Source organism: Drosophila nasuta, chromosome 3, assembly GCF_023558535.2.
Source record: "Drosophila nasuta strain 15112-1781.00 chromosome 3, ASM2355853v1, whole genome shotgun sequence".
Taxonomy (NCBI): Eukaryota; Metazoa; Arthropoda; class Insecta; order Diptera; family Drosophilidae; genus Drosophila; species Drosophila nasuta.
In genome coordinates this window covers 12,462,841-12,483,649 of record NC_083457.1, presented here as the reverse complement: position 1 = coordinate 12,483,649, position 20,809 = coordinate 12,462,841, and the positions used below count along the sequence as shown (strand labels likewise).

At 42.0% G+C, this 20,809-nt stretch overlaps 3 protein-coding genes across 9 annotated transcripts; 1 reads left to right on the top strand and 2 right to left on the bottom strand.

Moving 5' to 3' along the window:
• Window positions 1–812: 812 nt before the first annotated feature.
• LOC132789701 (PAX-interacting protein 1) lies at window positions 813–9,371 on the bottom strand. The gene is given in 8 exon segments (XM_060797899.1): window positions 813–1,601; window positions 1,670–1,898; window positions 1,959–3,317; window positions 3,507–5,253; window positions 5,313–5,768; window positions 5,770–5,847; window positions 5,900–8,365; window positions 8,959–9,371. Coding segments are annotated over 8 exon segments (7,068 nt in total). The 5' UTR covers window positions 9,034–9,371; the 3' UTR covers window positions 813–943.
• Window positions 9,372–9,596: 225 nt separating this feature from the next.
• Window positions 9,597–15,173, bottom strand: LOC132789696 (CCR4-NOT transcription complex subunit 7). 5 transcript variants are annotated; one of them, XM_060797890.1, is made up of 6 exons: window positions 15,089–15,173; window positions 14,570–14,732; window positions 13,541–13,615; window positions 12,395–12,741; window positions 11,890–12,307; window positions 9,597–10,232 (listed from the first exon to the last, which is right to left on the bottom strand). In XM_060797890.1, the coding sequence occupies exons 2-6, from the start codon at window positions 14,576–14,578 to the stop codon at window positions 10,107–10,109; spliced, it is 975 nt and encodes a 324-aa protein (XP_060653873.1). In that variant the 5' UTR covers window positions 14,579–14,732; window positions 15,089–15,173; the 3' UTR covers window positions 9,597–10,106. The 5 variants fall into 5 exon arrangements, with proteins under 5 accessions (XP_060653873.1, XP_060653875.1, XP_060653872.1 ...); XM_060797892.1 differs by lacking the exon at window positions 15,089–15,173 and adding an exon at window positions 15,069–15,087; XM_060797889.1 differs by lacking the exon at window positions 15,089–15,173 and having other exon boundaries at window positions 14,570–14,821.
• Window positions 15,174–15,605: 432 nt separating this feature from the next.
• LOC132789670 (sodium-independent sulfate anion transporter) lies at window positions 15,606–20,782 on the top strand. 3 transcript variants are annotated; one of them, XM_060797861.1, is made up of 6 exons: window positions 15,606–15,817; window positions 17,932–18,535; window positions 18,597–18,872; window positions 18,973–19,645; window positions 19,703–19,882; window positions 20,508–20,782. In XM_060797861.1, the coding sequence occupies exons 2-6, from the start codon at window positions 17,945–17,947 to the stop codon at window positions 20,621–20,623; spliced, it is 1,836 nt and encodes a 611-aa protein (XP_060653844.1). In that variant the 5' UTR covers window positions 15,606–15,817; window positions 17,932–17,944; the 3' UTR covers window positions 20,624–20,782. The 3 variants fall into 3 exon arrangements, with proteins under 3 accessions (XP_060653844.1, XP_060653843.1, XP_060653842.1); XM_060797860.1 differs by having other exon boundaries at window positions 15,606–15,852; XM_060797859.1 differs by lacking the exon at window positions 15,606–15,817 and adding an exon at window positions 17,069–17,172.
• The last annotated feature ends 27 nt before the right edge of the window (window positions 20,783–20,809 follow it).

The window sequence follows — 20,809 nt, the reverse complement described above, 5'->3', positions numbered from 1 at the left end:
GAAAAGTAGTAATCGAAGAATTTGATTTGATTTGCATGACAGTTATCCTAAAAACTAGAGATGTATTGAATCAAGTTTGGCAGTTATACATATTTAAGCATAGAGGCAGCTAAAATTTTATACTGTGGTTCAAAGAAAGGAGAGTGAAGGGATCTTAAAAGGAACCCCCGTAATAATCTTTGCTGGTATTTCAATCTTTTATGGTGACTATTAAGCAAATTATATAGGCCCCTTAAGTTAGTTTTGATTGCGATCAGTGCGGCCGTTAAGTGCAATTAACGTAAGTTATATTATTTTATTCAACTTGTCAAAAATGAATCCCAAAAGAAATCAAATGCAAATATTTATTATTAACATACATTTTATTGCTATAATTATGACAAAACCCTAGCTAATTAAATTGGGAGAGGGTGGGGTTGGTGTAAACATGGGACATGGGGTTACGGGTTAGACCTAGACCTAAATCTAGATTGACTAAATCCAATGTTGAAAAACTTCTTACATTTCTAATAGCCAGCAAATTGAAATTGAAATTTCTGTGAAACGTTTCGTATACTCTCTAATGCAATATATTCTAAGCTAAGCTATATACGTTATACTATATGTATAACTACAGATCTAGGCGATAAGGGACTTACAAAAATATATGTATATATATATTTCTAGGTATAAACTACTCTCTGTACATACTATGTGTATGTGTGTGGGGTGTGTATAAAATGTGCTTATTAAATAGTTGTAATATGTGGTGATTGATCCGATCCGATTTCTCATGCGTCAACTGATTAATGGATCAGCTGTTGCCATTACTGTGGACTAGAGTTGCATTCACAGCGCACAGTTGCCTCCTGATCCTATTTTTACTCCTCCTCCTCCTCCTCCACCCACTTCGTAACAATTGCATAAATTCTTAGACTCTCAGCGCCGTGGAGCTGGCTTGTCGCTAGGATTTGTTGTTCATGCTGTTCAAGTTACTGCTGCTGCTATTAATGTTGTTGAGGTTGTTGATGCCGCCACTGCTGTTGGAAACGTTGTTATTGTAGAGGTAGGGTATCAGATTGGGTTCGATTTCCAACTGCTGTCGCAGTATGGAGCTCATCACAAACTCCGTGGACACAATGTGACACTTGGGGTTGCCATGTCGCGTGAGATCAGCACACAAGTGCATATCGGTCGGGCAGGTGACAATGATGTACGAGTCGGGGGCCTGAACATGCGCCTCTGCAACGGCGGCACCGGTGCGTCGCTTCAGTTCCACCTTGCCGCCAGACGATTCAATCATACGTATGATTTCCTCCCGGGCTGGAAACACATCCGGCGTCACAAAGAAACATTTGCCGGCGAACAACGTAGAGCGCGTTGGTGCACACAACACCGTGTCCAAATCAAATTGCAGATTCTCATCCACGGGTATGTGCTGGATGCGATAGTCATCGGGGGGCACAAACTTGCCAGCCTTGGCGCTGTCCACCAGCCAGCTGGACTTGAGCACATAGTCGACATGGCAACAGGCCTGGATTAGCTTGCAAGTGCGACTCTCGCGCGTCATGACCAGATGCGTCGCGTCCGTCGGACTGTCCACCACAATGCCGCCCAGCAGTCTACAAAATAAACCGAACGGACAAATGAATTGAGTTGCATTTTTAAATGAATTGGTTATTGTGCTTACATGACTGCTCTTTTGAGGGACTCCGCGTCGGCAACCTGCGAGAAGATGACCTTCGGTGGCTTCGTGCTCTGCGGATACTCAAGGCACACAATTTGCTCCGGCAGATGCTCCTGATAGACGCTCATCTTCTGTCGCTTCAGCTTCTGCTCATTGGCGAACGGATCGCTGAGATGCCGCTTGACGCGCTCATGCGCCTCTTGCGTCAGATTTATGGGCGCCTTCCACGCAGCTAAGGAAGTGCACAAATAAGTTATGTTGTCAACAGGTGTTGCTTAGTTTAGTTACTCACTCAGCAGATGCGCCACCAGATTACATTCGATACGGAAAGGTGCGACCAGATTGTACTGTTGATACTTGGGATTGTCGTACTGCGTCAGTCCGCTCAGATTGCCAATGCAGACATCGCTCAGCCAGAGCGCATTCACCATGGGTATGTTCCACTCTTTGGCCGCATTGAACTTGTTGCCCTCGAGCTGTTTGCACACCACCAGCGTGTTCACCTTGGACAGATACGAGGTGTAAATGGCTCCGCATTCCTCGGCCATTTGCTGCAAACGCACCACTTCCTCACCCTCAAAGCCCTCCGAGGTGATGATGTAACGTTCCAGCGGCTTGCGATAGCCAAACTGACTGGGGAAGGGCAAATGCAGCGGCTGCCACGGTGGCATCAATTGACGCTTCAGGCAAATGTCGCTCAGCCAATAGGCGGTCACACAACGCTTGGCATCGCGCAGCGCCTGCATCACCATCCCGTGTCGCTGGGTGCGACAGATGACGTGCGTCACGCGCGGGCAATAGACACGCTCAATGTCGCCGCCGAACTGCCGAATGGTGTCCAGCCAAATGGGCAGCTCATCGCTATCCGTTTCGTCGTACTCCACAATGAAGAAGGTGCAGCCGACCAAGAACAAGTCGGACGGCAGCTTCAGGTTCGGATTGTGGCCGTAGAATTGCGGTCGCGGTGGCATGGGAATTGGCGGCTGGCCCGGACGCGCGATGTAGGCGTGTGGCGGACCAGCCACTTGCACTGGCATGCCGCCCACTTGCAACTGTTGCTGCTGCTGCTGCACGTTGGGCGGCGGTGGGGCCACCACAATCTGCTGTTGCACCAGGTGTTGCTGTGGCATCTGTTGTTGCTGCTGCGGCACGCCGACAACGCGTCGCATTTGCTGTGGCTGCAGCATTTGCTGTTGCTGTTGTTGCTGCTGCTGCTGTTGTTGTTGCTGTTGTTGCTGCAGCAGCAACAGTTCTTGTTGGGTGCGCGGTGGTCCTGCCACGCCCACTGCAGCATTGTGTTGTTGTCCCATCATGCGCAGCGCGCCAGCTGCCGAAGGCGGCTCCACATGTTGCTGCGGTGCATTGGGCAGCTGTTGCTGCTGTGCCACCAATTGCTGTTGTTGCTGTTGTAGCAATAATTGCTGCTGTTGTTGCTGCTGTGGTCCCGTTACCACCACTTGTTGTACTATTTGTTGTTGTTGTTGCTGCTGCTGTGCATCGCCCATGGCAATCAGTTGTTGTTGCTGCTGCGGTGTTACTTGTGCACCGTTGTTGCCGAGTCGATTGCTCAGCATGTTGGCCAGCGCTGTCTTGGTCTTTAGGTTCATCTGTTGCGGCGTTTGCTGCTGTTGCTGCTGCTGTCCATCAGGCGCTGTAAGACAATCATGCATTAGTTCATTTTCTAGTGCAACATGAAAGGCGAAGTGAAATCTTTCGATTACAAATAAATGGCGATTTAATAATATAAACGCGAAATAAAATTGAATTCTTTCTCTTAAAGAAAATGGTATTTAAAATTTTTCAATCATCGCTGCTTTAGATTTTAAACGCTTTTGCTTACCTGCTGTCGACATGACCAGAGTTTGCGTCATAATGTTGCCGCCATTGGCGCCGCCCACAACCACCGCTGTTCCTGGCGTTGTGGGCGTGCCCGGTGTGGTAGGTTGCTGTTGTTGTTGCTGTGGCTGCTGCACAATTGTCTGCTGCTCTATGAGCTGACCATTTGGTCCCGTTATCAACTGCACCGTCTGCTTGCCCAGCTGCCCTGGCTGCACCGCCTGTTGCATTGGTATCTGTTGCACACGCAGCTGCTGTCGTTGCAGCAACATTTGCTGATTGGGATCAAATTGTTGCTGCTGCTGCTGTTGTTGCTGTGGCAGCTGCTGCGGTGCCGCGCCTGGTTGCTGTTGTTGCTGCGCAATTGGCGTAAGTCCAGGTGCTCCGCCGGCACGTACAACAACCTGACGTGTGCCCTGCTGCTGCAGCCAAATCATCTGCTCGTGCTGCGTCAAGCCCGCTGGCATCTGGCTCTGCACAATGATGTGCGGCGTGCCGGGTCCGGGCACCGGTCCTGGGCCGGGTGCACGTGTGGCTACGACACCGCCTGGTGCACCAGGTCGGGGCTGATAGGCGACCTGTTGGCGGAGCATAACTCGGGGCGTGGTTTGATTCAACTTCGATATGTACTCGGCACGTTTTTGGCCATCCAGCGACATGAAGTGAGCATGCGTCTTTTCGTCCAGATGGATGAGTTGTCGCTGCTGCTGCTGTTGTGGTTGCTGTGGTGGCGGCAACACCAGCTGCTGTGTTTGCTGCTGCTGTTGTTGTTGTGGCTGCTGCGCTTGTGGCGATTGTTGCTGCTGCTTTTGTGCAGGCCAAGGCGTCTGTGGTCGCATGCCACGTGGTGCAAATTGTGGCGGCGCCTGTTGCTGTTGTTGCGGTGTTGTTGGCGTGCCCGGCAGCGGCGACGGCATGCCCATACTGGTGGTGGGCGTGCCCGGCGTTGCAGGCGCCAATTGATTGGTCACTGGGCTCTGCGGCGACCAGTGCGGTTGCTGTTGTAGCTGTGTGTGATGTTGCGGTGATTGCTGCTGCAACATTAGCTGTTGTTGCTGTTGCTGTGGGGATTGCGGTGGCGGCGTGCGTTGCGTCAGTTGTTGTTGCTTGATCAGCACTTGTTGCATGATTTGCTGTGGTGGCTGCTGCTGTTGTTGTTGCTGTTGTGGCATCGTCTGCTGCTGCTGTATAAGTATTTGCTGCTGCTGCTGTGGAGAACCCACAAGTTGCTGCTGCTGTTGTTGTTGCTGCTTCTGCTGCAACAGTTGCTGCTGTTGCAGATATTGCAGTCGCTGCGGATCGCTGATCACTTGCTGATTTATCACAATTTGCTGCTGCTGTGGTTGTTGTTGTTGCTGCATTTGCAAACGTTGTTGTTGCTGCTGCTGCGTTAGCAATTGCTGCTGTATTTGCTGTGGCGCCTGCTGTTGTTGTTGCGGTGATTGTTGCTGTGGCTGCAGCATCATTTGATTGGGCTGCAATTGTTGTTGTTGTTGCTGCTGCTGTTGTTGTTGCTGCTGCAACATTTGTCGTTGTTGCACCAACTGTTGCTGTTGTTGCTGCTGCTGTGATATATTTGTCGAGTTGACAATAAACACATTCTGATTTTGTTGATTTTGAGCGAGAATTTGCTGTTGTTGCTGCACACTGAGTTGATTGAATTGCTGCTGACTGATGATGAACTTTTTAGTCTGCATCGTCGGCGCCTGTTGTTGTTGCTGCTGCTGCGGTTGTTGTTGTTGCTGCAGCGGCTAAAAGTTATTGACAAGATTAAATGTTTACTTTTATGGAAAATAAATATTTTGCTTACATGTTGCTGTGGCTGCTGTGCCAGCACTTGTTGCTGCTGCTGCTGTGGTTGTTGCTGATGTACAAACTGTTGTCCCATCAGTTGCTGCTGCTGTGGTTGTTGCGGTGGCTGTATTGTCTGCTGTATTATCCGCACTTGTCCACCTGTGCCCAGAGCAATATTCTGTTGCTGGGTAAACTGCACCTGTTGCTGCTGCAGCTGCTGTGGTGGCAACTGTTGCTGTTGTGTTAGCTGCTGCTGCTGCTGTTGAGGTTGTTGTTGTGGCTGCTGCTGTTGTGGTATTATCTGTTGTTGTTGCTGCTGTAATTGTAGCATTTGTTGCTGCTTCTGCTGTTGTATGTTCATCATGTGACTCTGAATGATTTGTTGTCCTTGTGCTGTCGATGTGTTGATGACATGTCGCTGTGTTATGACTTGTTGCTGCTGCTGCTGTTGCCCTTGCTGTTGTTGGGGGGCCAGCCACTAACTGCTGCTGCTGTTGTGGACCAGGTACCAGTTGTTGCTGAATCGTTGCAGGTTGCTGTTGCTGAAGGGGCTATAAAGAATTTTAATTGTTTAGATGCGTCTTGTGCTTAAATCAAAAGTACTTACTCTCTCTCCTGTTGTTGTTGCGTTGGCGTTGTGGGTTGCTGTTGATGTAGCGGTGATTGTCGCGGCGATGGCGTATGTTGTTGTGGTGGCATTTGTTGTTGCTGCTGCTGCTGTTGTTGTTGCTGCTGTTGCAGTTGTTGCTGCTTTATCTGTTGCTGACGCATAATCAGCGAGTCCTGATTGCTGCTGAGCGTGGAACGACTCAAAACTTGAGCTACTTGCACTGGATCTGTTGGATCAATTGGTTGCACAAATGATTGCTGTTGTTGTTGCTGCTGTTGTGTCTGTTGCTGGTGTTGTGCTTGTTGCTGCGGCTTGTTTGTCATGGGCGGCGTTTGTGAAATTTGTGGCGATTGTGGCGCCGAAATGTGCTGCGGACTCTGTTGCTGCTGCTGTTGTTGTTGTGCCAATTGTTGTTGCTGCTGCTGTTGCAATTGCATGCGTTGCTGCTGATGCACTGGCTGCTGGAATGGCTGTTGCTGCGGCGACATCATGGCAGCTGACGGCGCCTGCTGTTGCGGGGAGCCCATCATATGTTGTTGCTGCTGCTGGCGACTCTGCTGCAAATGTTGCTGCTGGCGCAACAATTGTTGGGCGCTTTGCGGTGAGGGTGGCGGTGGCGGTGTCATTTGTGGTGCTGGCGATTGCAGTTGTCGGGGCGATTGCGGGGGCAACATGTTGCTGCTACCGGGCATATGTTGCTGCTGTTGTAACGAAGGTGACGGCGTATTTGGAGGCATCACAGGCGAACGATTCTGCACGAGCCGCGGTGATTGCTGTTGCTGCAACGGTTGTTGTTGCTGTTGCTGAGGCAATTGTTGTTGTTGCTGCTGCTGTTGTTGCATTTGCTGGATTTGCTGTTGCAGCTGCTGTTGTTGTTGCAGCAATTGCTGTTGCTGCTGCTGTATTTGTCGCTGAAGTGCCTGTTGCTGCGGTGTCAAACTTTGTCCGGCTTGTATGTTATGCTGCAGTTGCAATTGTTGCTGTTGCAGCATATGTTGCTGCCGCAATATGTGCTGCTGCAGCATTTGCGGTGACACCGGCACCTGTTGATGTTGCTGCTGTGAGGGCAATTGCTGCTGTTGCTGCTGGGGTAATTGCTGTTGTTGTTGTGGTAGCTGTTGCTGCTGTGGTGATTGCATGGGTTGCGGTGTTGTTGATGGCTGCGGCGTGCGCGGCGTTTGTCGTCCAGTTGGCAAGGGAGGCTGCGACATGGTAGGCGTGGTTGGCAGCCGTGGTTGCTGTTGCTGCAAAATTTGTTGCTGCTGCTGTTGTTGTTGTTGCTGCTGCTGATCCTGTTGCTGCATTAGCTGAATTTGCTGTTGCTGCTGCTGTTGTGTATTTTTCATTTGCCGTTGCTGCTGCAATATATTCTTAATCTGCTGCTGCTGCTGCTGCTGCACTTGCTGTTGCTGCTGCAATTGATTCGCCGGTATAATTTTCTGTTGCTGTATTATTATTTGCTGTTGTTGTTGCTGTGGTGGCGGTGGTGGTGGCGCCTGCGGTGCTCCCTGCTGCACATGTTGCTGCTGCTGTTGCATTTGTTGTTGCTGCTGCTGCTGCAGGTTACGTGGACGCACAAAGACAACTTGTTGCTGCGCTTGTTGTGGCAATTGCTGCTGTTGTTGCTGCTGCTGCTGCAGTTGTTGTTGCTGCTGTTGTTGCTGCTGTTGTTGCTGTTCGGCCGCAGCACGCTCTGCGGATGCCTGCAGATGCGACTTTATGTTCGCAATCTTGGCCGCGCTGTCATCAACATAACCCAGAATATCCGACAGTGGAGCGGAAGCTGCCTGTGGTTGCTGCTGCTGTGGCAATTGCTGCACCAACTGTTGCTGCTGCACTTGCTGCTGCTGTGCCAATTGCTGCTGCAACTGCTGTTGTTGTTGCTGCTGCTGCTGTTGTTGTTGCTGCTGTTGCAGATTCTGTTGCTGTTGTTGCTGCTGCTTCTGTGCGCGCTGCTTTTCGATGGGCTTCAGCAGCCTGGGATGATACGGTTCGCAAGGTAGCGACGCCTTGCACTTGAGGCAATCTGTCACCCAATCGGGAGTCACAATCTGTATGGCATTCTTCGGCAGCGCCAGCGCTTTATTGTAGATCCCTCCAGTGGCAGCACCGCATACCAGATGCGAGTTCGTTGCCCCAAAACTGTGTGTGACAATTGCACCATGAAACGTGAGCATGGCATACAGACGACGTCGATCGCTGGCCACCACATTGGTGATGGCGACGCGGATGCCGCGTAAGAAACGCTGCAAGCTCGGATGGAACGCGCGGGTGCCGGCCATGCGTCCGAGCTTTGCGCTGTGCGAGATCCATTGTTCCGTGACGGGTATCACATTGTAGAGATCCAGATTCATGGACAGCTCCTCCTCCGAATAGTTGCTGGCGCATATTAAATGTGTGATTTGGTCCGAAAGATAAAGTTTCGATTGTGCGCCGCCGTTCTTCAGCAGTCGTTCGCCCTGTCAATCAAAAAAAAAAAACAAAGAGTTGTATTAAACTTTTCTCTTTTCAGCTGACTAAAAACAGCAAAACACACGCATACAATTGCATATGAATGTATGTGTAAGCCGAATATTAGAGAGATGAGCATAATTGCCTAGCGACAGTGATAGCGACAGCGATATACAAACCGATTTATGCCGTCACAATTATAATATATATGTATATTGCGCATCTCTACTCGCACACACACACATACATAGCATACATTTGCCAAATTGCCGGCAACATTTATGGCGCGCTTTTTTTTTACTTATTTAACACATAACATAACATAATTGCAAAATAAGCACACACCTATAAACACATCTAAAGTAAGCAATTGTGGTTATTAACAAATTATTCGACGTTTTATTACATACTAATAAATGCAGTACAGCTGCAGACACACACACAGTGTACACGCGCCACTCGCACTCACACACATGCACCTAAGGCACAATGCAAATCGTACAGGGCAGCAAACACGTACAACGTACAGCTCGTCGCGGTCCAGCCAACAGCGAGGGGGTGGAGACGAGAGAGAGAGAAAGAAACCCTTTGTATTATTTACCTCATCATCCAAGCTGCCGAGCACATAGTAGATCACATCTTCGAATAGCTTTTCGCTAATTTTTAAATTTTCCATTATTTGGATTTGTTGTTGACTAGCCAGAGTAGCATGCGCTATTCGATTTGCTCAAATTTCACTTTTCTTTCTCTTCGCTTTTGTTGTTGCTACCGCGGACATGGACATGGAAATCGAAATGCAGGCAACTTCACTTTCACTGGGTCACAACAAACACACGCGCTTGTCGCTAAAAACTCAAAACAAATGCAACGTAGAAGACAAAAAGCACTTGTATTAGTTAAATTCATCGAATTTGATGCCGAAATTTTCTTGTATTTTCCTAGATTTTACGGCTCGGTCCTCCGTCCGCCTTTTTTGTATGCAACAAAAACCAACGCCAACCAGTAATGTGTTTTGCAGTGTGGCCGCTCATTTTATTTCTAACTACGCTAATTTACGTCATACGATTGGTCTCACTGGTATTCGATTCAATCGATACAATTGAATAAGTGAAACCATAGCGGAAAGAGCAACAGCTGTTGTTTGGTAGATATTTGCACTGCTTGCCGGTTGCAGTTGAAGCCGCGCATTTAAATTGTTTTTCAATATAAACTTCATTTGGAAATAAAAACGCAATGTAATTTTTCTAATTTAAAAAGTTTAAATATATTGATTTTTTCTTTTATACAATTACACATTTTCTTATACATATGAGCTTATTATACATATGGTTAATTGATTTCCTAACACATTTAAGACATCGATCTTTAAAGTGATTTTTACATATGATACTTTTTTCGCTTATATGACATTTTTATTAGTTTTCTGTTTTGCTTTGTTTTTGTATTTTTTCTAAGTGTGGAGTTTAATTTAAATTATTGTAAAATAACACCTACTGGGTGTAGAAATTCCCATCAAAAGCGTAGAAAATTTCAGTGTTCTTTGTTTTCTTTTAATTGTGTGTATTGCAATAGCTTAATAAGGTATATTTTCTTGTGTGTTCCTATTTGTTGTAATTATTATTTGTTTTATGTTGTTGTTGTATTGCCTGACCATGTCGGGGCTGGTGGTACAGAGGCAGCCGATGCAGCAGCTCCAGCAACTTGTTCGAATTTCTTGTCATGCACAACGGCGTTCTTCATCAGGATGAATCATGAGGCGCTATTCGCCTCACCATTACTCTCATGGAAGTTGCTGCCATTTACAATGAACGAAGTGCCAAGACCATATAAATGGCCAGAATACTTCGCATGATCAATGTTATCCTCGAAGAACATCTGTAAGAACATTTGTAATATTAAATATAATGCAACCGTTTTGTTTATTTGTTATCGTCGAGCTGGCAAAGCAATTGCTGAAATAAGCATTTTTAAGGGTTTTCGTTTTTGGTGTTATGATTTAGTTAATGATTGAGAAGCATGCAGTTAGCGACAAAGATGCAATGGGTCGGGTTTTTAGCAAGAACAACAACAAAAAGGAACATCTACAACATAATATGATAGTAATGATTAGTGAATTGTGTTATGTATGAATGTATTTTTAGTTTCGATAAATAAATAGGTAAATTACATACCGTGAACCAATTATTGTATTTTTTTTTTCATTCAATAAACTTATAATGTAGATTCTTCTTCGCTTTTTTGATTGATCTCTTTGATGTTAAATACTTGCTATACTCTAATTCACAATGCAATGAAATTTGCAAGGAAGTATATATCCATATATGTAGCTTAAAATTACAAAAACACAAATACTCTTAAGATTTGAATAAAATATGTTAAATTTCTAAGTTGGGCAACAACTAAATTAAAGCAACCAAATGTTAGTACCATTCAAATCAGTGTATATTGACAGACTGAATATATGGAATTACACTTATAATACAGTAAATTTTTTAACATTCTCATATTACATTTATACCAATGATTATTTGGTACATTGAGTAATTGTTTTGAGTATGCATTGTTATCTTAAATATAAAAATATCGAGTATAATGAATTAAGCATGCAAAGAGATCTTAATGCTAATAAGCGTTTCAATAAAATAATAGTCCCGTTAACCATAAACATTAACAATAATAACAATGAAAGAGAAAACTGAATTTCAATTAATTTAATTTTCTATTCAAACTTCACTGTATCTTATTTCTTCAATTTCTTTTTCTTTTTTTTTTGTAAATTAACAAAAGACATATTATAACATGATTAAAGCAAATCCAACTCAAAGTTGTTTTGGTATTCAAAGGTGTACATGATTTTCATTTATCATGATTAACAAAAATGTGTGTGTGTTCATGTGTTCTGTATGATTTTGCCTACAAAAGTGCGTTGCATGCGGCATAACAAACAAATTGCATATCGTATGAATGCAGTGGTGTCTATATACTAATAATGATTACGACAATGTATGATAAGTGCACAAAATGATAAGGTAAGTATGGTATAAAATGCAATCTTCAAAATGCATAAAATGAGAAAGTGATAAGTATGTTGAATATGAAAAGCGTGTGGCACAACAGCAGTAATAGCAACAGCAACAACTGAAACAACGGCACCAACACCGCGCACTTATTGCGCTTTTTTGGCAACCTCAATCTTAGGCAAACTTTGTGTGGTTGTCCTTGTTTCCACAGGACATGCATAGACTCTTATGGCCACACCAATGGATTGGGAACGAGAATAAAAATGATCTGTGGTATCATCGCTATTTGTTGTTGCTGTGCTGAAATTGCTGCTGCTGCTACTACTACCGCGAGTAATGTTATTGTTGTAGGTGACATCGTGAGGGCTTCTGCTGCTAACGGATAGGAATCCAATGGTGTTACGTATGCAAACAGCGACGACAGCTTTATGGAACATGCCAAACTCGAACACATACGTAAATAATATGATTTTCTCTTCAATGTAAATGTGTATATCATATTTGTGCTGTACCTCACGCATTTTGAAGAATGCCATGCCCGTGAGCAACGCATCAGAGCCGGCCTGATGCTGTGGACCTACGCGGCGCAGCTCCAATTGATCCGCCACCTCTTGGAGGCCACCCTTGAGGTTTTTGCATGATTTCATCAGATATTTGATGTCGAAGATGTTTGGGAAATACAAGTGCAACAGTTCAAAGAATTCACTCTCATCGGCGGGCAGATTCTGATCGGTGAGCAGCTTCAGCAGATAGCCAAAATCGTAGCCTGAGTGAAAGCAAAGCCATTTAATGTTATCCATCAGCACAATGCCCGAGCTCATGAGCAGTTCGGCAAACTCAATGGGATCGATGCCGTCCTCTTCGTGTTTCTTGAATTGTATGCCCGAGTTTTGTAGCAAATCAATCGAATCCTGCGCGTACATATCCTCGCTGCAATCCATATAAAATTGTTTGCAAAATGCCAATTAACCTGAAACACCTGTTGCGTGTGTATTTTGATTGGGTTGCGGTACTTACCTGAGATTGAATTTGAAATTAAACTGCCACGTAGAATAGCCGGGCGGCGTTTTGCCCTCATCATCCATGAATGTGAGTCCCAGCTGTATGATCCTCAACAAATCGACATTGCAGCGCAACAACTGATAATGATAATCGGCGGTTGAACGAAATTCACCAACGGGTCGCGCTACAACGCCGGGAAATTCTGTGTCCATGGCAACGAAATGATATTTTTGTACAATCTTTCGTATGGTGCGAAATTCCTCCTCCAGATTGTGCTTCCAAACGTCTCGTATGCCACATTCCTCATTGCTGGGTATGTGCACCTGGCCGTGTGCACCGCCACTGATGGCCGAGGGCATGGTCTGTGAACGGGGCACCAAAAACTTGATTAGCTTTAAATAGCAGTAGTGAAACATTGCAAGATTTCAATATATATTGTTTTTGATTTTGTGATTCTCTTGGTGGAGCCCAGCTTGAAGACAAATTGAATCAAGGCTAATGGCTGGTTGATGGCTTCGCTTTCAAATGAAATCACACGCATTGATTCTTAAATTATTCAATTTAGTTCAATTTATCAATTCAGATGTATGTATATTTGAAATCGATTCAAAATGTGTGTATGTTGTGTTAAGTTCTTTGAGTTTTTCCTAGTGTCATCGTTTTGAATGTGATATAAACATTTTTTCAAATCTAATTCTGTTTAAGCTTTTCACTTGTTTTTCATATTAAAAATTCTGATTCGAACGCTGTTTTAATTAAAGAATCAATGTTGATTATCACTTGGGTATTTTGGAAACACATTTATTTATATGTTAGATTTGACTGAACAACTGGTCTCCACATTCAAGCGATTATCGTTTGGTTTATATACTTGTACAATGGAAGGATTAGAAACATAAAAATATACAAAGTAGCCAGGCCAATTGGTGAAAATATTAGCCAGATTAAAAATAATTATATTGTTTTTGAGGGGTGCGAACACAGTTGATGAAATATTTGCCAATTCTGTTCGGTTAAGATAGGTGCTACAATTTTGCTGTTTGCGACAACATAAAGAGTACTTTCGAAATACACGTAAAACAAAATGATACAAATTGATTATTTTTTGTATTTGGGATTTGTTTACTTTGTGGTTGGAGTTGGAACTGGCGTCGTACTTACATCGTCGCCGGTCGTGGCCTGTTGCTGTCGTTGCAGAGATACTTCAGCCACCTTCTCACCAAAGCTAACCTTAAGCTATGTACAAGTTAATTTATTTTTTGATCGATTTTTGTTTGGTTCGTTATATATATAGATTTGTGTTCAACACTCTGATCTGCTCAGTGATCTCACAACAGCAATGCCTGTAAGAGAACGTTGAGTAACGTTGACTTCAAGGCGTTCAAAATAACAAGGATAATATCAACAATCAGTTGAAGACGCTGAGAAAACAATCAATAGAAAGCACAAAACAATATGCGAAAGCAGATGGATTCATTGTCTGTATTTTGGTATGCATAATAAATAAAATAATTATAAGCCGGAGTAAGGTATTATAAATTGACGAAGAAGTTGTTTTTTAACAAGAATATATAAACGGTCTTGATATTATATTATATTATTAATTGAATTTAATAATCAATTATATAAATTATTCATTCATAATCAATAGTAATGTGAACGAAATCAAACTGGAAACTACAAGAAACTAGTGTCATTGCAGCTAGTGTCATTACACTTATAGAGGGTGAAGGATTTGCACACACACCTTCGTACGCACTGCACTTGGAATATTTCCAATGTATAACCTCTTTGGAAGTTGGGTCCTTATTTAAAGAGGTGTGGCTAAAGCCTACGCATATTAATCGGGTACATATCATTGCAACAAATTTTGTATACGTAAATAAATAAGGTACAGTTATTGCGGCAACAAATTTTGCCGCGCTTTGAAGCAACTAAAGTTCTTTCACAAATTGCACCCGCTCTTTTTCACACATATGCACACAAGTAACGGTAGCTGCATACATATGTATGTCTGTAGTGTAAGTACATGTATTGAGGCATAACCATGCAGCACACGACACTCAAATTTGATATACATATATATGTATGTGCAGTTTTCATAAAAATCAATCAGCTGCCATTTGTTTCAGGAAACGGTGTAATGATAATGTACTTGCACATAGCTTTTGCAATTTGTTGGTAACTTACCCATTTCATATTATGTCTGTTGGAAAAAATGCTGTATTGGCTTGGCTTCTGCTGCCGATTTCAGTTTCACTTTGGGTTTTTGCGGGTTTTCAGCTGCAGTGGGCGCTTAAATAGGTGACTTCGATAATGCCAAACACAATGATGATCGGTAATTGAGCTATGCCTATGGCGTAAATAAATTAGTTGGCTTTTATGTTGTTTATATTAAAAAAGTGCCATAGCGAAGAAGACGTAGAGACGGCACAAAAAATGGTTTACTGTGTGATCGTAAGTTTTTCTTAAAAAATTCCTATTTAACGCCAGGAAAAAGATATGGAAACTAGAATAGCATGATGGCACATTTATTAAAAATATTCGTCCCAAGAAAAAGCGTTATTTGTGTATAAAATTTGATTTGAGTTCTTAAGAATTTAACGATTCGTCCCCTTCAGAAGTTGCGAAACAAATAGTAATGAAATACTGGTATTATCAGTATTTTTCAACTTCTGCAATTATATACAATGTGGAAATGATAGCTACCGCAAGCCAGGGATGCACTGTAACTCTCTTTTGAATTTTGTACTGTAATGTGTATAAATGTTTGTGTATTAAAATTGGCAACAAAATATTATACATAATCAATGACTTACTAAGTTAATTTTCCCAAAATTATTCAATTCAATTGAGAATTTTATTTAAGTTGTAAGCTGAAGTTAATGTCAGTCATTAATAAACCAATCTTCAATTCACCTTATTTCATTCCTACATTCATTCATTAATGCATTCCTTCTTGCATTTATCAAAAAACACGCAATAAATGAAAAGCTGACCATGAATAGAACATCCTTATTGCCTTTTAAGAGTAATGGTAAACAAAAATTACATTCCAAAAAAGCGCCGTTGTACACATGCTTCTTCATTTTCTGAAATTTCTTTGAAAGTGTGACCAAGTGGCAATTTTCGGGGAGTCGTTTGGTATATCACATCGGCGACAAGCGGACGTAGAAAAAACCCGATGTTTTTAAAAATTAAGAAATCGAAAAATCTATTGTGTAATCGATATTTCTCCATCTCTAGTTAATTTATGGAATTTAATTGAAGTTTCATTCGTTTTAATAAAAAAGTTTTAAATGAAATGAGCTGATAACAATTCAAATAGTTCACTTAGATGGTAACAAATAAAAATTTATAAACATATGCGTGTGTGAACAGCGTACGGTGTGTAAAAACGGCAGTAGGAATTCGGAATTTGGTGTTAGCATTTTGCCGGTAATTTACATAGCAACTCTTGTTTGTTTACAAAGGTAAAGAGTTTATTTTAACTTTAAAACACTTTAGTTTAACGTCTTAAAGTTAATTGCTTAAAGGTTTTGCTTGTTTACTAGTATGGTTCTGCCAGCGTCAGCATCTGTAAACTGATTTATTCTTCAGCGATTTTCTTGAAGCTTCAGTTTGACCCATTTCATGTTTTTTAGCAAGTTGTCTCAGTGTCCAGCGTGTGTACAGTGTAACTCTGTAGTTGCGGCAATTGTGGCACTTTGATTTGTTATTGTTGTTGGTTGCGCGCTAACCAAAACTAGTTTTCTTTTATCTTGCCAATTTCAGGCAATCAATTGGCCATTGACATGAGAGTGAGAGCTTTCAACTCGAACTCCAAAAAGGCGGGCATTCCACGCTGTTTACATTTCTATACATACAAACTAATTTACATAAATACTTGGATCAATTGTCTTCTTGCAAAGCTCCCAATACCCTGTAAAAAGTAGCTAGCTTATTTTATCGAGTCTACACATGTTTATTTTTTGAAAGATGTACGACTATGGAATTTCTTGTTCGTATGTCGTTAAAAAAGTGTTTTATTTTCTGTCAACAATTGAATGGCTTTGTTCTGTAAAGACAACAAACAATCCATTCTCATTAAAAAAATAATAAATTATATGGGAAGTATTTCTTCAGAGAGTTGCTTTTATTTATTGTAATTTTAAGAATAAACTTAGTTTATTTTTTAATTTATATCGATCACAATAACTTAAAAAAAACCTTTTAGATTATTAAAAAAAATCTAAACATATTTAGATATAACACAACAACTATTCGGCTATTAATTTTAAATAGCTTTGATCTAGTCATAATTGTACTATAAAACCTTTTGCTTACATCCACATTGAGTGACTTTCAATAGCATTCAGCTTGTTTATACGGAATATGTCAATCAAAAAATCTCTTCAATTATTCAATTCAGATGCCAAAAACGAGCATTTATAATGGTCATGGGAATTGTGATAATCATGTGCTACACATATGCGAGTACTCTACTAATTTAAATAACATTCCTGCGATGATATTGGATGCTCCGCAATTTGATCACGTTTTGTGCCATTCTTTCATTGAACTAATTGAATCGATCGTGTGATTGGCACAACTTCGGCACGCGATCGATGATCGCATTTGTTATTCTCTTCGGTCTTTAGTCGCTTGATCAGACTCCGTCTCAATTACAGTTTCAGTTTGCGGACAGCTTCCATCGCGTTCTGATCGAGGTGAAGGTGAAGCGTTACGTATTCGAAAAAGTTTGGATGAAATTCACTTGTTCAAAAGCGGTTTAACTTCTCTATGTCGCAAAGGTACATAAATTATTTGTGACGTTAAGATTAACAATTGTGTAAACATTCAATGTCTTAACTGAACGACAGTACAACAATATTTCGAGGTCTAATTTACAATTTTTTGAGCAATTCGTATTTTATTATTATAGTATAAATTTAATTGATATAGTGTGTAGTGAATCAACTTGAAACTAGGTAATATAATTAATAGCATGCATTTTTATAGCTTATCTGTAATCTGAAAGTTAAATAATTGGAATCCGCATAAAGAACCAGAATCATTTGTGTGAAGTTGATTCCCCATTGCTTTGTTTATTTGTTTATGTGTTTATAAACAAATTGAGAGGCTAAAATGGTATTGTTTATTAAAGCGTTTGAGCCAACTTGTTGATGGGAGTTTTAATTGTTTACAGTTGTTGACACCTGTTCTTGTTATTATCGCAGGCATTGACATTTGAAAAAACTCACCATTGTTTTTCATATTTATGAATAAACTTTGAATTACATATAATAAATATTCTTGTACGATCTATTTTGTGTCGTTTTTTTACATTTACTAGTTCATTTCTTAAATTAGTTACCAAGTCAGTCAATCTAAAAAGTTCTTAAATTAACTTAACTAATACTTCAATGAATTTATTTTACAAATAACTTTAATATTATTAAAATACTATAATATTTCCAAATTAAGCATATTTTGCTTAATCGTATACATTTTTATTAAATTCTTTATTTACAATTTTATTGCTTATTATTTATTTATTTTATTTTTTTTAGAAGAGCTCGTACAATGCCGCTGAAGAGTTTGAGTGTCTTGTTGCCGGGAATTAAATGGCTCCACGGCTACACCGCACAGGATGCGGTGGCCGATTTGATTGCTGGCATTACGGTGGGTCTAACAGTACTGCCCCAAGGATTGGCCTATGCAACGCTGGCGGGCTTGGAGCCACAGTATGGACTGTACTCATCGTTCGTGGGCGGCATAGTCTATGCGATGCTAGGCAGTTGTCGCCAGGTGACGATTGGACCAACAGCGCTGTTGGCGTTAATGACTAGCCGGCATACAGGTTTCGGCCTCGACTCTGGCCCGGCTTATGGCATACTTTTGTGCCTTATTTCGGGCGTGGTGGAGCTGGGAATGGCTGTGTTGAAGTTGGGTGCGCTGGTGGATCTCATTTCGTTGCCCGTAACCGTGGGCTTTACATCTGCGACGGCTGTCATCATTGGCACATCGCAGCTGAAGGGTTTGCTCGGTCTACGCGGCGGCTCTGGCTCTGATTTCATCAATACGATGCGCTCTGTCTTTGGAAATCTGTCGCAAGTGCGTCGTGGTGATCTTACACTAGGATTGGTATCCATCAGTGTGCTGCTGCTGCTAAGGGTGTGTAGGGATCTTCTTTTGAAAATGAATTTTAAATTTTGAACTTGTTTTTCGCTTATAGAGATTAAAGACGGTCAAAGTAGCGCAGCGCGTGAGAAATCTTCGTGCCCAGCAACTGCTTAGTGGCAGTATCTGGGTGGTATCCACGGGTCGCAATGCTCTTGTTGTGCTCGTCTCCAGCGTGCTTGCCTACAGCCAATGCAAGTCCCAGGACAGCTGCCCGTTTATCTTGACGGGGAAAGTGAAGAGTGGCTTGCCCAGCCTGGCACTACCCAAATTCGAGACCACAATTCTGGGCAAAAATGGGACAGAGGTGCCACAGACCTTTGAACAAATGGCAAGTGCTTATATGTTTAATAATTATGTAGCCATTTCAATTTGTGTAATTTCATTGAAGTTCACCTGTTATATTTACAACTGTTGCTCTTCTTCTACAGCTGTCGGAACTCGGACCTTCCATGCTGATATTGCCTATCATTGCAGTGTTGGGAAATGTGGCTATTTCAAAGGCATTTGGAGGTGCTGGATTGAGTCCAACGCGAGAGTTGGTAGCACTCTCGTTGAGCAACATTTGTGGTGCCTTCTGCAGTTCAATGCCCGTTACCGGATCTTTTTCCCGGAGCGCTGTCAATCATGCAAGTGGCGTGCGCACTCCAATTGGCGGCTGCTATACAAGTGTCTTGGTGCTGTTGGCATTAAGTCTGCTGGCTCCGTATTTTCAATACATTCCCAAGGCGGCACTCAGTGCTGTCATCATTTCGGCTGTGATCTTTATGATCGAATTCGAGGTCATCCGTCCGTTGTGGCGTTGCAGTCGCCGCGAACTGTTGCCGGGTGCAATTACATTTGTGATGAGCCTTGCGATTGGCGTTGAGATCGGTCTGCTGCTTGGCGTGGGCGCTGATGTTGCATTCCTTGTCTATCGTGCCGCACGTCCAGTGTTGAGTGTGTCCAAGTTGCAGACGATCAATGGCATGAGCTATATTTTAATACGTCCCAAGCACAGTTCGCTCTACTTTCCGGCTATTGAGTGGGTAAGATCGGGCATCTCCAAAGCGCTCTCTACTCATGGCACTGCACCCGTTGTCCTCGACTGCGCTCATGTCCATGGTAAGACTATGAACTTGTTATTATTCTGCATTGGTTTAATAATTATTTCTTTGGTAGATTTCGATTTTACGGCTGCTCGTGGTATGGGCTCGCTTTACAAGGAACTGGCTAAGGCCAATGTGCCATTGTTTCTTATGAGCGCTCACAAGGATATTAGTGTTATTCTTAAGGAGTCTACGAACATTGACTTTCCCACGATAGACTGTCCCAATGATTTGGAGAGCTTGGTAGAACAAAGTGAGTCCTTTTTTGGATATACAAATATATATTGCTTTCTCTGCATATTTTAAAGTTATTTGTTGTTCTATTTGTATCTATCCTACCTATTTCTCTCCGCACTTATTGGTTTGTAAATTCTTTCCAGTCATTTCCTCTCAGCTTCTACATTCATTTTTTCGAACTCTTCAATAATATTGTGAATTAATTAGATCAAGTTTTTCTCAATATTTATCCCCTATATTAAATTATGAATTCACTTCAACTCATATTTAATACGAACTTTAAATGTTGTTCTTATAATTTTTATATTTCATTTGTGTATTCATTTATTTTCATTTCATCTATATATAGAAGAAGAACACTTCCTTTAAGCAGGAAAATTAGCAGTCTCTGTGCAAGAAGGATTTAGAGGGTACAATAACTATTTCATTTTGCATTGCATAAGCCCCAACCTCAATTGAAAATGTTGTGCATTTATTTTTGTTTCTATACTAAACAACTGATTTTTATTTTTGTTTTATCGTTTTAAGTTCTTACTATTAAATTCTCATAGCAATTCCTTATTAACTACCTACTTATTAACATTTATTTTCACTACATATCTGTATCTTAAGATTATATAATACTCTCTTTTTTATTTTAGTGCCCGATTTCGAGCTGCACTTGCAGGTTACGGCACCTCTGGTGGAGAGCAAGATGCTACAAACTGTTGAGGCCAATGCCACGGAACTCTCGAAACTAACGACAAGCAGCGCCTAAACATATCCTAGCAAAGTACTTGCAGATTAGCTAAATGGGCACAAAAATACTTGAAATTGTATATTAAATCGGTTTATACTTAACTTATGTTTCATTCCTATGCACGCAAATGTGTTCCCAAAAATATTTTTATTATTTAAAGTGTTTATCCAAGTTTAATTCTAATGTTTGTACTTACATATATGT